The 15,388-nt window shown below is 38.7% G+C and overlaps 1 protein-coding gene across 1 annotated transcript; it reads left to right on the top strand.

Moving 5' to 3' along the window:
• The first annotated feature begins 556 nt into the window (after positions 1 to 556).
• LOC137283768 (small ribosomal subunit protein uS2-like) lies at positions 557 to 15,076 on the top strand. The gene is made up of 6 exons (XM_067815450.1): positions 557 to 843; positions 7,010 to 7,175; positions 10,792 to 10,997; positions 13,098 to 13,256; positions 13,812 to 13,940; positions 14,666 to 15,076. The coding sequence occupies exons 2-6, from the start codon at positions 7,043 to 7,045 to the stop codon at positions 15,005 to 15,007; spliced, it is 969 nt and encodes a 322-aa protein (XP_067671551.1). The 5' UTR covers positions 557 to 843; positions 7,010 to 7,042; the 3' UTR covers positions 15,008 to 15,076.
• Positions 15,077 to 15,388: the final 312 nt, after the last annotated feature.

Below are 15,388 nucleotides of genomic sequence, written 5' to 3'. Positions count from 1 at the left end.
AGTCATTCTTCCTAAATTTAAAAATACAAAATATATAAATACACAAAATATAACACTTCAGCACCTCTTAATACAAAGAACTATGGGCATATTAGTCAATAAAGAAAAAATATTGAAAACTGGTGCTTGCGAAAAATTGCTTGTTGCTATTCCAGCGTCACGGGGCATTGTTTCAAGAACGTGCTGTTGAACAAAATCACCTGCAATTACGTAAAATAGTATTATGACGTGTCACTAAAGTTTGTAGTGCTGTATTATAAAGGTGGGTCTAAAATTCTGCTCCGGAAAATAGCACCACCGCCAAATTTTGTTGAAGTCTAACTTGTTGCCATGGAAAGTAGAGAAATATTTCATACAGGAATCCAAAATTACCAAAGGGCACCAGTAAACAACGGGCGGACAGAGAATCGGAAAACGCGTCGCAGAGGATACGAAACAGCCGGGTTCATTCATGACCCACTCGCGTTAATCTGGGACAAGTCGAATACCGTCTTCGTGGAAGTTACGGAAAGGGACGAGTGGTGTCGAGTGAGTTAGCGCAACGATACTAAGCGGAAGATCCGGGAACCAGTCTAAAGTTTACCACTGGCAAAATGAGCTGGAAAACCCACTCTCCTACCCAGAGCTTCATGCGGCGAGCCAGCATAGTAATGTTATGCTAGGTCATCGCTGCACCGGAGTGTGCAAGAAAACCGCCAACCGTCTCATACAGGTTACGGCTCTCTTAACTGGACAAGACGGAACCTAGCTTAAGGGGCCCCGTGAAACCTGTAGGTGAGACCCCAAATCCAACACGGTCTGACTTCCTTTTCACGTCGGACTCCAATTGGCATCGCAGGCAAAGTAAGTTGTCTGATATAACTTTTTGTCATTTCCCCCATGGCTTTGTTGTCTGAGAAGAAAATATAACCTGATGATATAGAGATCACAATGATAGTCTAAATAGGGAAGTTATCGTTTCAATATTCCATTTTATGGGAAAATTAAATTGTTATGGCAGAGAGCGTTTTATGTTGCTGTGCCTCGTGGTGAAACCTAAATAGACCTACAAGTCCAATATTCGCTAACTTATAGATCGTCTGTTCGTCGTTGCCTCGTACACTTTCGACATATTACGTTTTCAGTTTCGAAAAGGGGACTAGGAGCTGAAATTCCGACTATCAAGGGATCCTGTTTAACAGAGAGCTTTAGACTAAAGTAGCAAGTCCACACCATTTTTAAATCAGCGGTTCAGATTTTTAGAACTATTTTTCCAAGGTTTGTTGATACATCAGCATTGCAACAAACTTTACCTGATTAAATTCTGTCCATCCGTTATTGATCAACAAGGTGATCAAGTCAACTACTGTGAACTCTGCGAAATGTCCACATTTCCATTTTTGTAAAAAACGTCACACCTATTTATTTCAAATACCAAACTATTTTAAGTAAATGTTGTTGGACCACAAATATATTAATAGTCTTTTCTATCAGCACAGTGCTTTACAGAGGAATCATGTTTCATCTGGAGTTATACGTCTGCTTTGAACATCCTAGAATTTCGAATCAACGTATGTTTCAGGTCTGCAGAAGAAGGAAACAGTTCATTAACCATCATGACTGATGTACAATGTCAATGTTGGCAAAATCAGTATCTTAACACTAAATTATTGAAACAGATTCAAGTTAGAGAGTCAAGATTATGAACTGCTACCTTTGTTTTGCATCAATTACGATGAACTTAAGTTTGTAACATGTTTTCATACATTCTAATCTTAAACCTGTATCACCAGTGTTGAAGATTCAATTTAGACAGTGCTCTAAAAGACAGTGCTGAAGATACCATGTTTCAAACCTGAAACAAATCTGATGCTGAATTATATCAGTGTATGTTGCGAGTATGTTGTGATGCTGTAATGTGCAAAAAATACTTACTCTCTACTCAAATCTACATCATGTGTTTATGTAAGTGCTGTGACATCCACAAATGAATGATGCTGAATTCTGCTTATATTAAAAGATCAATAAAATATTGTCAGTTTTCAAATATTACTATTATTAGCCACAATTTTGTGTTCTATGGCTGTCACTTCTGGATACAGACAGAAAATACATGTAAATCTGGCTTAACTACCACAAAATGTTTTTATTGAAAATAACATACAAATTGCACAAGGTATTTGAAACATAAATAATGCTTTCCTACATGTATAATTATCAAAGTACACACATTTGAACACTTTAAAATATATCAAGCATGTTAAATAACATTACTCAATGAATGAGTTAATGACACAATCATTGTTAGATGGATTCACACATGGAGTTGTCTGCCCCTGGCAATACACCCCTCCCTTACACAAATCTATCTGAAATGTGCATCCGTGCTTACATTAAATTAAAATTTGTTTTATAATGGAGAGGATTGATGTGGGCTTATGATAAAAATAATCTAAAGTGTGCCATCGATTGATAAAACAAATTTCAATGTTCAGCAATATTTTAAAGGATTGGAAAACTATGAAAGAACAGTGCAGACCAACCTTTTTTGGCGCCAGTGCGGGAATATCTTCTGAAGGGACCAGTCGTTGTTTTTCACTCAAATACATCGTGGAAAAAGCCAGAACCCGTAAAACAAGGACCCCCAAAATTGGACCAGGTTTTCATGAGTACTACAGAGTTACGTCCCTTGGGAACTCTTTTTGTGTGGACTTGCTACTTTAGAAGTGAAGCGATAAATCTACTGGCTAGCGACCAGTTATCGCCATTTTTAAGCGGTTTTTAACGATTTGCTGGATTACTTCCTCACAGAATGAAATAAGATTTATCTTGATGATAGATCAGCTATACACCTATGTTTTCTGCATGTTAACAGTTGTCAATCTTGTTTCTCATGAACGCCGTCAACAGGAAGCGTCATAGTATAGATTGTGCAACGAAGAAGACCAATTATCGCCATTTCTGAAGTTTTTATGTTATTCACCTAATTTGACATAAACTTGGTAATAAAGCTATTGTTTCAAACCTTGATATATTGAAGAAATTTCATAATTGGAATAAATAAACAAGTTGAAAAGAATAAAACTCACTTTCATATTGTGAATGTTGACGGATGCTGATATAGGACAGACCACGGTGACATCAGTGTTTTGATCACGTGGTGCGCCCGAGTACTTCCGGTAGGCAGAAGTCAAACATAAACACGAGAGAACCACATACTGCATACATTTGATCGTTCACTTTTCATACATAACAACTCTTCCCGGTCTGTATTTCTTTTTCTTTTGGTGTGTTGCGTAATTAGACAAGTACACACCCTTTATCTTTCTGAAACATTTGTGCAAAGTATCATATTCACAATATCCAGATCTCATACTTCAGTACTCTGGCCCAATACTGCAAGTCTTCGTTTTTTAAGCAAAAATGTAATGCAAAAACTCCCAAGTGTTTGTCTCGCATTTCTTTCAAACAATACAAATTTTAAACAAATAATCCCTCACATCCTGTTTCCTTGCTTACATGTTGTCACAGTCAATGATATAATCAGGAAAGGTGACTAATCTGCCTCACCTGCCAGTCATACATGTTACATACACACCACTCCAAACCTTCCTTGTCAACTATAACACATGCATCTACAGTTCAAAAGTCTTTAAATGGCATTGAGTGACCATTTCATCACAGCTTTGCCTTCTTACGAAAACAGATAAAGAAGTAGCTTTGATGTAAGCTAAGTCTTTAAATGGCATTGAGTTACCATGTCATCACATTAATTCCTACTTACAAATAACACATACAAAAGCAGCCTTGATCTATGCTAATCTCATCAACAGAGTGGTTTCAAAACTTTCCAGACACACTTGTGGTAGACATCTGCAATATATTCTTTATTCCTAACAATCCAGTATGTAACTTGAACAGCCATCTCACCAACATAATTTTCTCTTAGCAGACATCCAGCAAACACAGAGGTGATTTGCCATCGACATTGTGGTACTGTATCGGAAAAAGGTGTCCACTTTCCACACATTCATATGCTTTCAGTGACTTGAAGGCTTTCATAGATTCGAGGGTGAGCTGACCTGGGGTGTCTATCAGATAGAAATAAAATCTTAAGTACATAATCCGACCATTCTTTGCCTTTCACACTACACCGGTTGCCATTGTTATCATCAGCCATTGTGGCTTTCTGCCTACCCATGTATGAGTGAGCGTGGTTTGTGACGTCACTTCCGTAAACATATGGACACTGCTATAAACTGATGGGACTATGGAGATGTCACTGCAGGGTTTAAGTTACTAAACTTGACATTTTGAGAGTTTGTTTGCAGTTTTGGCAGTGTTTGTTGTCTCGGAGGAAAACGTAACGATAAAGGTGAAAATTTACAGTTATAATTTGTCAGTATTGTCTGCATGAGATCTGTTGAGTCCATCAAACGGAGACGGAAATTCGGGTCAATTCAAAGTTAAGTGATTGACTGTTGACGTTATGGGTATGTTCAGACGTATGGGTCTCGTCATATTTATAATGTCTACAACGGGAAATACTCAAAGTAATTTTAACTCTTGTAACCTATCTTTTTTGGATGTGTCAATATGTGAAATACTATGGAAGTACAAGTAAAGCTGTCTGCGCTACAGCCAGGTGTTGGCGATAACTGGTCGCTAGCCAGTATGGTAACAGAAATGACAGCCTGACTTGCATTGAGGCATATGCCACATGGACACAGGAGAGGTGGTGGATATACCATTATCCACAAGAATGTGCTGAACATGCGCATGATTGCGAATTTTGGTCAACCATTGTTAAAAGACAAAATTTAAATCCATACTTTTTATACTGGTAAGAGTTCATTCTGAGCACCTGCCATCAGTTGTGAGTTCCATACGCTCACTGGGTGACAAATTTCAAACTCGACCGTTAAAAACTGGCTCTATTAAGCCTGTCTGAAATGGACGTGAAAGCAAGGCGGCCTTTCAAGGTGTTACACTTGCCAGCTCACCACAGGCACCAAAGCTGGTTATGGGCGAGGTAGCATCAGGGACGGGCTTTGTGCCATTGGCGTTACACCATGTTCTCAGATGACTCAGGGTTTTGCGTCATATTGACGGATGGCAGAAAACGTTGGCTCTGCAGCTGTGAGCCATATGCCAGAACAGCAATTATTGAGCATTTTCAATATGGGGCTGGTTACATATGACAGGCAATCACATCTGGTCATCATTAATGGATCCTTGACTGGTCAGCGATACATTGACAAAATTTTGCGTCCCTTTCTACCACCAACCCCTCCATGGAACATTTTGGTCTAATGGGAGGGGTGGGCTTAGTTTCAGGAGCAGAACTGAAAAAAACGTTTTTTCTTCAAAACTTTATGGAAATATCAATCAAAACCTAAAGTTGTGCCATCTGATATGTACAGCTTTTCGTGATATATTAATTTTCTCAGTTTCCCAGGAAACGTTTCGGACATAGTCTCAAAAGGGAGGGAAGGGCTTCGTTTTCCAAGCACAACTCGCAAACATCAACTCAGCAAAAGCTAGCAAATATGTGAGGCAGACCCCAAATTGATGCTTTTTTGCTATTTGCAGATTTGTCATTTTCACTTTCTGGTTTCCATGGAAACGATTGGGATATAGTCACAAAAGGGAGGGAATACTCAGAGATGGGCTTTGTTTGTGGAGCACAACTCTAAAACTTCATAATATCTTTAAGTAGATCTTAGCAGTTCTTGAATTGGTGCCTTTTGCTGTTTACAGATATGTGACATGTTTTTCATGATTGCCATGGAAACAATTCAAACTTAGTGTGAAAAAACATCAAGTAGCTGTCACATGATTTGTCCTTGTAAATGTGTGGGTAGCCAGGGGGATATGTCATCTTCTGATGGCTCTTGTTCAAAATACAGTTGACAACTGAGTACAAGTTGACTCCCAGGTGTCATGAGAGAGATTCAAAGACATGTTTTGCTTTTTCTTTTTTGGGGTCTACTTCAGTGTGAAACTTATCAAGACATCAGATGTGATTGTTTGATAATGATTAAAAAACAAGGTAAGGCAGGTCAGATATTTAATCAGCATTGAACAGTTAGCTGGAAACAATAAAGTATGTACTATTAAACAACAGCAAATTGCAAACTTGTCTGAACTTCGGCCTATTAGCATTGCATCAACAATTACGCAAGCTTATCAATTCACTTCATATTTGAGATAATTTGTGTGGCAAATGTGTAGGTTTTCTGCGTCTGGGCAAACATTGTCATTGACCCACCTACTGACCTAGATATTCTGTGTGAGCTGTACAAAATACTTGTCACACCTTTATGATGCACATGCACCTTCTGTCAAAATGTAAGGGTTAGATCCTCATTCTCCTCATACCCCTTGTATTCTGAAGGCCTTGTGCAGGTCAAAAGGGAAGGATGAAATTTAGAGCAGAGATGGGGACACGCGAAGTGAGACGTGTGCACAGGCAAATGTACGTGTCATTTAGAAATATGGTAAGAAAATTGATGAGAAAATGTACTTAAATTGCATACACAAAGTTAGAAGGTTAAAGAGCAAATCTAGTGCTAATATTGTTATGCATAAATAGATCGCTTCTTTTCTGCGAAAGAAGCACAATGATAGACTTCCCACAAGTCAATTGAATCACTGGCGCTTAAAACACACTTCAGTGACTATTTCATTTCAAAAATAAAAGTTACGTGAATACATCAGGAGTGAAATGTGCGAAGTCTGAACTTTATCCATGATTCATAGACAGGTTCTGTTTTGGATTCCTTGAAAATTTCAGCTGAACGGGAAGTTGACAATCTTGTCAAAACAAGCAACCCATCCTCATGCTCTTTAGACCCTGTACTAACTGAACTCTTCTGGTGCCACAGCCGATAAACCTGTGCTTGAATTCCAAAAAGGTTCCTTCAATAACGAAGAAAGCAGTTATTACATAGACACACATAAGTGCTTTTTAAGTGCCTGGCTTAAACATTTTAGATTGCTGACTGCAGGTTATTCATGGTCATTACAGGTTAGTCGCCGTAACTCCCTGACTGACTTCAAGATGTCCGGAGGATTTGACGCCCTAGCTTTGAAGGAAGAAGACATAACCAAATTCTTGGCATGTTCCACTCATCTTGGATCAACTAATGTAGATTTCCAGATGGAATCTTACGTATTCAAACGTAAACCAGATGGCAAGTGTTTTCATTGGAGTTTCGATATTTACATACAATTAGTAAACACTATTAAAGTTATGGGGAAAACTTTGAAGTAAGTGCTGTTTTGCACGCCAAAATATCTTCAGGTTTAGCTGCAAATATGAGGTTCTGAAGTACTGTTGGAAAGAGAAGAAAAACTTTTTTCTGCAATGATGCTTTGAACAATCGATGGATTGCAATTAATCGGTGGTAGAAACAAAAAACTATTGATGCATCGGTAATTAATGACGCTATTGACACTTAAGTAATTGACATTATTTTTTATTCTAAGATGCTTCGGTGAAAGACAATACTTGACAATACAAGGCGCCGACAATACTTGATCGGACGATAATGTGCACTTCTTGCACTATGTCACGTGTTGACGTTACTGCTCCATTCCAGTCTGCCCCCTCGTAATTGAACTTTTTTGCATTACGTCACAATGTAACTGACATCACCTTGTACAGCCTCCCACAGTGAACTGCCTCGCATCTCTTTTGTTGGTTTGCAGTTGCATCACACAGCTAACATCACTGGTGGAAACATTACGTTTGTTTTCCGACGGATAAAATGTCTCATAGTTCGACTCAAAATTTACGGAGACACGGTAATGTTTTGCGGTGTTGGCACTCCCACAATGCAGTTGTTGAATGTCGCCTGACTATTCATCTTCAGCTGAATGTACTGATCTAAACTTTCGTTTGTAGTAGAAGTGAGACAGTCATGTTGCTTTGAATGGTTTAAGAGAATCATAGATGTAATTAAAATGATCTAGAGTAGATATTTAACCCCGAACATAAACCGTCATGAAACCATTCATCGTTTGTTTTTCTCGTAACATTCGTCTTAACGAAGGGGACTGACATGTCAAAAGAACAGTTAGCTGTGTGCGAGGATTCTTAATTTAGGTCAGACACCATTGTTTGTTTTCTGCCATAGATTAATCAAAATTAGGCTTAGAAATTATAAAATACGGCATCTTAGAAAAGAAGTACAGTTTGCTCTATCACCATGCATAGTGTAATAAAGCACACTTTTGCCCTGAACTATTTTTTCGATAAAACACTTGAATGCAAGCATCCTCATTCTCGTGCTTCAAGTGTAATAGTTCATGGCGAAAGTGTGCTTTATTACACTATGCATGGTGGTAGAGCTGGCTGTGTTTCTTAATTAAATACTTACCAGGGCTCGAAAATTCCACTCGTATTGACGAGTATAATTTGCTTCGGGCAAGTGGAAAACATAATTTCCTAGAGGACGAGTACATTTTCTGACAGCTTCTATTTTATAAAGTAATAAGCTTAAGTTTTGACATCGTCAATCTTGATAAGCAGTAGTTTAACATACCCCGAAAACTAACTGCAAATTAAGTAAAGGTCTTGATGGCCGTTTGATATCCATATTTTTAACACGTACAGTGCACCGTAAAAGCTTCGAATATCGTGACTGGCAGCATGAATGTTGCTCCTGTCCAATCAGAATAAGCTTTACCGTAAGGAATTCCCTCTTACGATTACCAATCGTTTACCATCAACTTTTCCTCTAGGGTGATTTTTTTTTTGTTATTATTCATACGTAATTTCCAGATTAGATGGAATACTTGATATATTCAGGGATGAGAAATTTCCGCGGATCCGCGGAAATCCGCGTTTTTTTACATCCCCAGGGTCATTTTTCTGAAACGTCTAAATATATATACAGTGTTAATATTGATTTTAGAAGCCATATTTAGTGTGTAAAATGCCAAAATCCCCAGACCCCCGACTCGTTTTCAGCTGTAAATGAAAATTTCCATTCTCATCCCTGTATATTGATATATTTTATCACGTATACTTGCCAGGTGACAATGATATTTTCACTAACTCATACTTTGTTGGATTTAGAATATCAATTATGGTGATTTGTAATCCCCTAGTTTTCACAAATATTTCAAGTCTTAACTGCGTATCGTCTTGCAAAGCCAAGGGAAGTGACGAGGGTTAGTGTTGATGTTATAAGCGGCTTGTTGCTATTCATGCTGAACTGTCACTGATAACAAATCGTCGACATCGATGTCGGATATTTAGGAAATTTCTTGTTGGCGGAGGTGATTTTGAGAGGAAAAAGGAAGGTATGTTCCAGATCCAAAATCAAGTCTTGTAGTGGGATTGAAAGACAATCTCATGAATGAGGGTTTAGATTCCACCGTAAAAGCAAAACACAAAAAACATGTTCAATGTTGTGAACATGGTAGAATTTTGGGAAAAAATGAATGTGCACAACATGCCAAGGCCATGTGCAGAGTTGAAAAAAAATACTTTGGCCTATGAAAAACTTTTCACAACTGCATACTACGTGGCATTGGAAGGAGAGCCATTCAATTCAAAGTTTGAACAGAAGGCAAAGTAAGTAATATTTATTGTACAGCAGTTTTCATCCAAGCAAACATTTTGAAATAAGAAAAAAATTTATATAACTTACATTCATTGTGTTGCATGATTTAAAGGGCAAGTACAATTTTAGAAGGACGAGTAGAAACTTCATTGTACTTGCCCAGTAAGGCAAGTACAGATGTTAAAATTTTTTGAGCGCTGCTTACATTATTTCATGTTTTTAGGCCACGGCATGTAATGCGAGGGATATAGTTGACGCCTCATCAGTCAGTCTGTGTGTGTGTCAGTTTGTAGTCATTTTGTTTCCGGAGCATAATTGAAAAAACATTTTTTTAGACCCAAATTGATAGACATAATAAACTGAACCTATTGTGTGCCTTTAGCCATTAACAGATTTTTGGTTTTATTGTTTTGTTTTTTTCTTCCATGGAACATTTTGGTGTTAGTCTAATAGTGGGGTGGGCTTCGTTTCCGGAGCAGTGGGCTTCGTTTCCGGAGCAGAACTCTAAAACCATTCAATATTTTTCTGCGAAACTTGGTAGATGAATCAATCAGAACCTCTTGCAGGTTTTTGTGATATATATATTTTCTCGGTTTCAGTGGAAATGTTTCAGACTTAATCTCAAAATGGAGGGATGGGCTTTGTTTCCAGAGCATAACTCAAAATCTGTTCATTATTTTTCTGCAAAACTTGATAGATATACCAATCAAAAGCTACATTGGGGTCTTTTGCTATTTACAGGTTTTTGTGATTTCTTAGTTTCACGGTTTCCATGGAAACGATTCAGACTGTCTCAAAAGTGAGAGGTGTTTTGTTTCCGGAGCAGATCTCAAATAGTTCTTAATATCTGTGAGCAAAACTTGGCAGATATATGTGGTAGACCCCAATGTGGTGCTTTTTGTGATTTATAAATATTATATTTATATTCAGATATGAGACTGATCTTGAACTGGTGCCTTTTGCTGTTTACTGATATATGGCATTCTATTTTTCATGATTTCCATGGGAGCAATTCAAACTTAGTGAAAAAAAAACATGTAACTGTCAGATGATTTGTCCTTTCAGATATGTGGGGTCCTGGGGGATGTGTCATTTTCTGATGACTCTTGTTTCCCAAAAAAAATGTCAGGATCTAAGTGACATGGATTATCTCGGGTAAATATCTTAATTGGAATGATGATGTTAAGACTATTTCAAGTATTAATTTTTTCATAGTAACAGCATTTTCATACTTCAGGTGTATATATCATCAATTTGAAGAAAACATGGGAGAAGATGCTTCTTGCTGCTCGAGCTATTGCTGCAATAGAGAATCCAGCAGATGTGTGCGTAATTTCAGCTCGACCATATGGACAGAGAGCTGTTCTTAAATTTGCCTCAGCCACTGGTGCCACTCCAATTGCTGGTCGTTTCACTCCTGGAACCTTCACAAACCAAATCCAGGTACAGTAAGTCTTAGCCATTTTTATTCCCCTGGAATGTAAAGGGGGGGGGGGGGGTGAGTCGACACCTTGTCTGTCGTTTGTCCATCCATAATCATTTTGGGTTTTTAAGGAAAAAAATGGTAGATATTATAAAATGAACATAACGTTGTGCCATTTTATCCCCTCGGCATCGAGGGATTTTATTGGGTTCCATGGAAATGATTCAACTCAGTCTAAAAAGACAAGTAACAGTCAGATGATCATTCTCTTCCCACAGATGTTACTCCTGTCATACCTTCCTACATAACCTCTGTTCTAATACGGCCTTTTCATGGTGCAAGTGTTCAAGACTCGCGATTGGAGGCGTTGGAGATTTAGTTGTGCAATCAGAGACGTTATTTCAAGAGTGATCATTCACAAGATCGGTAATTTCCAAATGTATCGGGAAAACTTGCCACTACCAGTTTTTGTTTCTACAAACATATCATGGCAATTGATCCCTGCACTCTCTATTGCCAGTTTCTGATTTTCAGTTACACATGAAATACCGAATCTTTCCTGTGCACGTTGATGAACCAACTCTATGGGGCTGCCATATTGGAGCTAAGTCTGTTTAACGTGTGTTCTGATTGGATATTAACAAGGGAGATAATTCCTGCTGCGAGATTTTGCCACAAGGGGATTTCTCGATGTGCAGGAAATATGGCCATATTAGAACAAAGGTTAAGCAGGAAGATATGACAGGAGTAACCTCTGTGGGAAGAGAATGTCAGATGATTTGTCCTTTCAAATATGTAGGGCCCGGGGGATATGTCATCTTCTTATGACTCTTGTCTTCATAATTTGCTAGATATCATGTAGATATTATGCAGACACCACTCAGGTTTAGTAATGTAATGCAGGGGGATATGCTCGACGCCTCGTCTGTCTGTCTGCCTCTCCGTCCATCCGTAATCATTTTGTTTCCGGAGCATATCTCAGAAACTGTTCTATATTTTTAGACCAAACTTGATAGATGAAAAAATCTCAGCCTATAGTTGTGTCTTTTGCTATGTACAGATTTTTGGCATTTATATTTTTTTTTGTTTTTCCATGGAACATTTTGGTGTTAGTCTTATGGTGGAGTGAGCTTCGTTTCCGGAGCACAACTCAAAAACTGTTCAGTATTTTTCTGCAAAACTTGGCAGATATTTGAGGCAGACTACAAAGTCATGCCTTTTGCTGTTTATAAAGTTTTGGTATATTTATTTTTCCTGGTTCTCAAAATGGACAGATGGGCTTCGTTTCTGAAAAGACATTAAGTAACTGTCAGATGATTTGCCCTTTCAAATATGTGGGGGCAGGGGAGATATGTCATCTTCTGATGACTCTTGTTTTCAAGGTCAACTGTGACAGTTTGGCCGTTTTGTCAGATTCTTGTTAACACGATATCTCATGAACTATTGTACCCAGCATCTTCAAATTTGGTGACAGCCTACATTGGGGGACTATGCAGACACCACTTGATTTCAGTGACACTGACCTTATTTTCAAGGTCACTATGACACTTTGAACATACTGTAGCATATCCCATGAACTTTTTTAATTTGTTGTCTTCAAATTTGGTGAAGCCTACATTTGGTGAGTCTCCATTAGGCATTGTGCAACACCAACAGTTTTGGGTGACCATCTTATTTTTAGTATGACCACAACACTTCGTCCTCTTTTAGAATATTCCTTAAAACATTGCAGCCAGTGTCTTCAGTTTTGTTGACAACCTACATTAAGTGATTAATCAGACACCAGTCATTTCACACATCTTGTGAGTAAAAAGTAATGAACGTGTTATATATATTTCATTCTTATTAAGCGTTGGGGGAATAGAATGGTAACCAAATGTGGTATGTGTTTTCAGGATATGAATACCATGGTGGTGTTATAAAAACGGGAACCATGGGATAGATATTGTTGACCACGTGTTCTTGTTATTGTCTGACACTTCTTTTATAGTAGTAAACATTGAGCACTCACTCAAAATGACAGCAAACCGAAATGGAGATCTTCATGACTGACAATTTACAACAAAATTTATGAGTGATTGTCTTGAATTATGATGTATTTTGGTATCTTATTGATTCAGGCAGCATTCAGAGAACCTCGGCTCCTGGTTGTAACAGATCCACGTATAGATCATCAGCCAGTGACAGAAGCTTCCTACGTCAATATTCCTGTCATTGCGCTTTGCAATACAGACTCACCACTGAGATATGTAGACATTGCTATTCCATGTAACAACAAGGTAAGTTGATCAGTTTTGAGCTTCAGGTTTTCAATTCTTGTAACGGATGCGAGTAAACTAGTGGTTAAAGCCCTGTCTCATCATGCTGAAGACCTGGTTTGATTCCCCATATATGGGTATCGTGTGAAACCCATAAAAATAAAGTCTGTGCCTTGTCCATAACCTAGTATAAAGAGGGAGGGATGGGCTTTGCTTATGGAGCATAACTTGAAAACTTCTCAATATCTTTCAGCAAAACATGGCAGATATGTGAGGTGACAACAGAGTGATGCCTCTTGCTATTGTTTTGGCATTTTTATACCCCCCGGCATAAAGTCGACACCTTTTCTGTCCGTCCATCCATCTGTCCGTAATCATGGTGGTAGTCTAAATATTGGGGTTGGGCTTCATTTCCGGAGCAGAACTCAAAAACCATTCTATATGTTTCTGCAAAACTTGGTAGATATGTGTGGCAGACCCGAAACTGGTGCCTTTTGCTATTGACAGATTTTTATCCCCCCGGCATGTAATCATCATGTCATCTTCTGATGACTCTCGTTTGCTTTTTGCTTCCAGGGAGCCCAGTCAATTGGTCTTATGTGGTGGTTAATGGCCCGTGAAGTACTTCGTTTACGAGGAACTATCAGCAGAGAGCACCAGTGGGACGTGATGGTAGATCTGTATTTTTACAGAGATCCTGAGGAGGTTTGTTACTTTACCTTTCTTGGTCAGGATAATTGTTGTTTTCACCCCCCAGCATGTAATGCGGGGAGATATAGTCAACACCTCATCTGTCTGTCCGTTCGTCAGTCCGTAATCATTTTCATCCCCCTGGTATGTAATGCGGGGGGGGGATATAGTCGACGCCTCGTCCGTCCATAATCATTTTGTAACTCAGAAACTGTTCAATATTTTTCTGCAAAAAATCAGAACCTGAAGTGGTGCCTTTTGCTATGCAAAGATGTTTGGCATTTATATTTTTTTTGTTTTTCCATGGAACATTTTGGTATTAGTCTTATGGTGGGGTGGGCTTTGTTTCCGGAGCAGAACTCAAAAACCGTTCAATATTTTTCTGCAAAACTTGGTAGATATATCAGTCAGAACGTAGAGTGGTGCCTTTTGCTATGTACAGGTTTTTGTGATGTATTATTTTCTTGGTTTCCATGGAAACGTTTCAGATATAGTCTCAAAATGGAGGGGTGGGCTTCGTTTCTGGAGCAGAACTGGAAAACCGTTCAATATTTTTCTGCAAAACGTGGTAGATATATCAGAGATATATGGCATTTATATTTTTCATGAATTCCATGGAAACAATTCAGACTTAGTCTTAAAACAGAATAAGTAACTGTCAGATGATTTGCCCTTTCAAATATGTGGGGGCAGGGGAGATATGTCATCTTCTGATGACTCTTGTTTAATTTATTTGTTAGGCTGAAAAGGAAGAACAAGCAGCCAGAGAACGTGACCAGGTGAAAGAAGAGGCCCCAGCACAAGAGCCTTGGACTGGAACCAGCGTTGCTGAGCAGCCATTGCCAGCTGAAGTCAGTGATTGGGCTAGTGAGGCAATCAATGTCAATTCTGTACCAATCCAGTCATACGGAGGAGGCACTACATCAGATTGGTCTGCAACAGATGCCAATGATTGGTCAGCACAGACTCCAGTGGGTCCTGCTGTAGCTGCAGGCTCTGCAGTTTCAGCAGTTTCAGCTGCAGCACAAACTCGTGCCCCAGGAGATGAGTGGGGTGGATCTGGAGCTGAAAACTGGAACTAAGGTTCTAACGTGTAACATGATGGAAAAAAAATAAAATCTTATCTTCACAAGAAGATTTGTCATGTTCCAGTGACACTTGTTTGTCATTTTAACATTTTTGGGGTGTGAATTTATTTACACACTGCCCACAGCAATATTCCAGCTGTATGGCGGTGGTATATAGATAATGTAGTCTGGGTCAAACAGTCAAGTGATCAACAGCATGAGCATCACTGAGCAGTTGTGAACCAATGTTTCAACCAATGACCACCCGATCCCGCCTACTGTGACAAGCATAGTTTGCTGAAGACCTATTCTACCCCAGATCTTCAGGGGTTTAGGAAATGATTTGGATATATAGTCAGGCACTGCAGTAAATGAAGTTGTATTTTAAGTAACTGT

This window comes from Haliotis asinina, chromosome 5 (genome assembly GCF_037392515.1).
Source record: "Haliotis asinina isolate JCU_RB_2024 chromosome 5, JCU_Hal_asi_v2, whole genome shotgun sequence".
Lineage (NCBI taxonomy): Eukaryota > Metazoa > Mollusca > Gastropoda > Lepetellida > Haliotidae > Haliotis > Haliotis asinina.
Note: the sequence above shows the minus strand (reverse complement) of the source record. Positions and strands in the feature narration are given on the sequence as shown.

Excerpts from the sequence above, each read along its gene's own strand:
- LOC137283768 (XM_067815450.1), top strand. The coding sequence starts at position 7,043 with ATGTCCGGAGGATTTGACGCCCTAGCTTTGAAGGAAGAAGACATAACC. Across the intron at positions 10,998-13,097 it reads CCTTCACAAACCAAATCCAG|GCAGCATTCAGAGAACCTCG; the intron begins GTACAGTAAGTC and ends TTATTGATTCAG. Across the intron at positions 13,941-14,665 it reads TTTACAGAGATCCTGAGGAG|GCTGAAAAGGAAGAACAAGC; the intron begins GTTTGTTACTTT and ends TTTATTTGTTAG.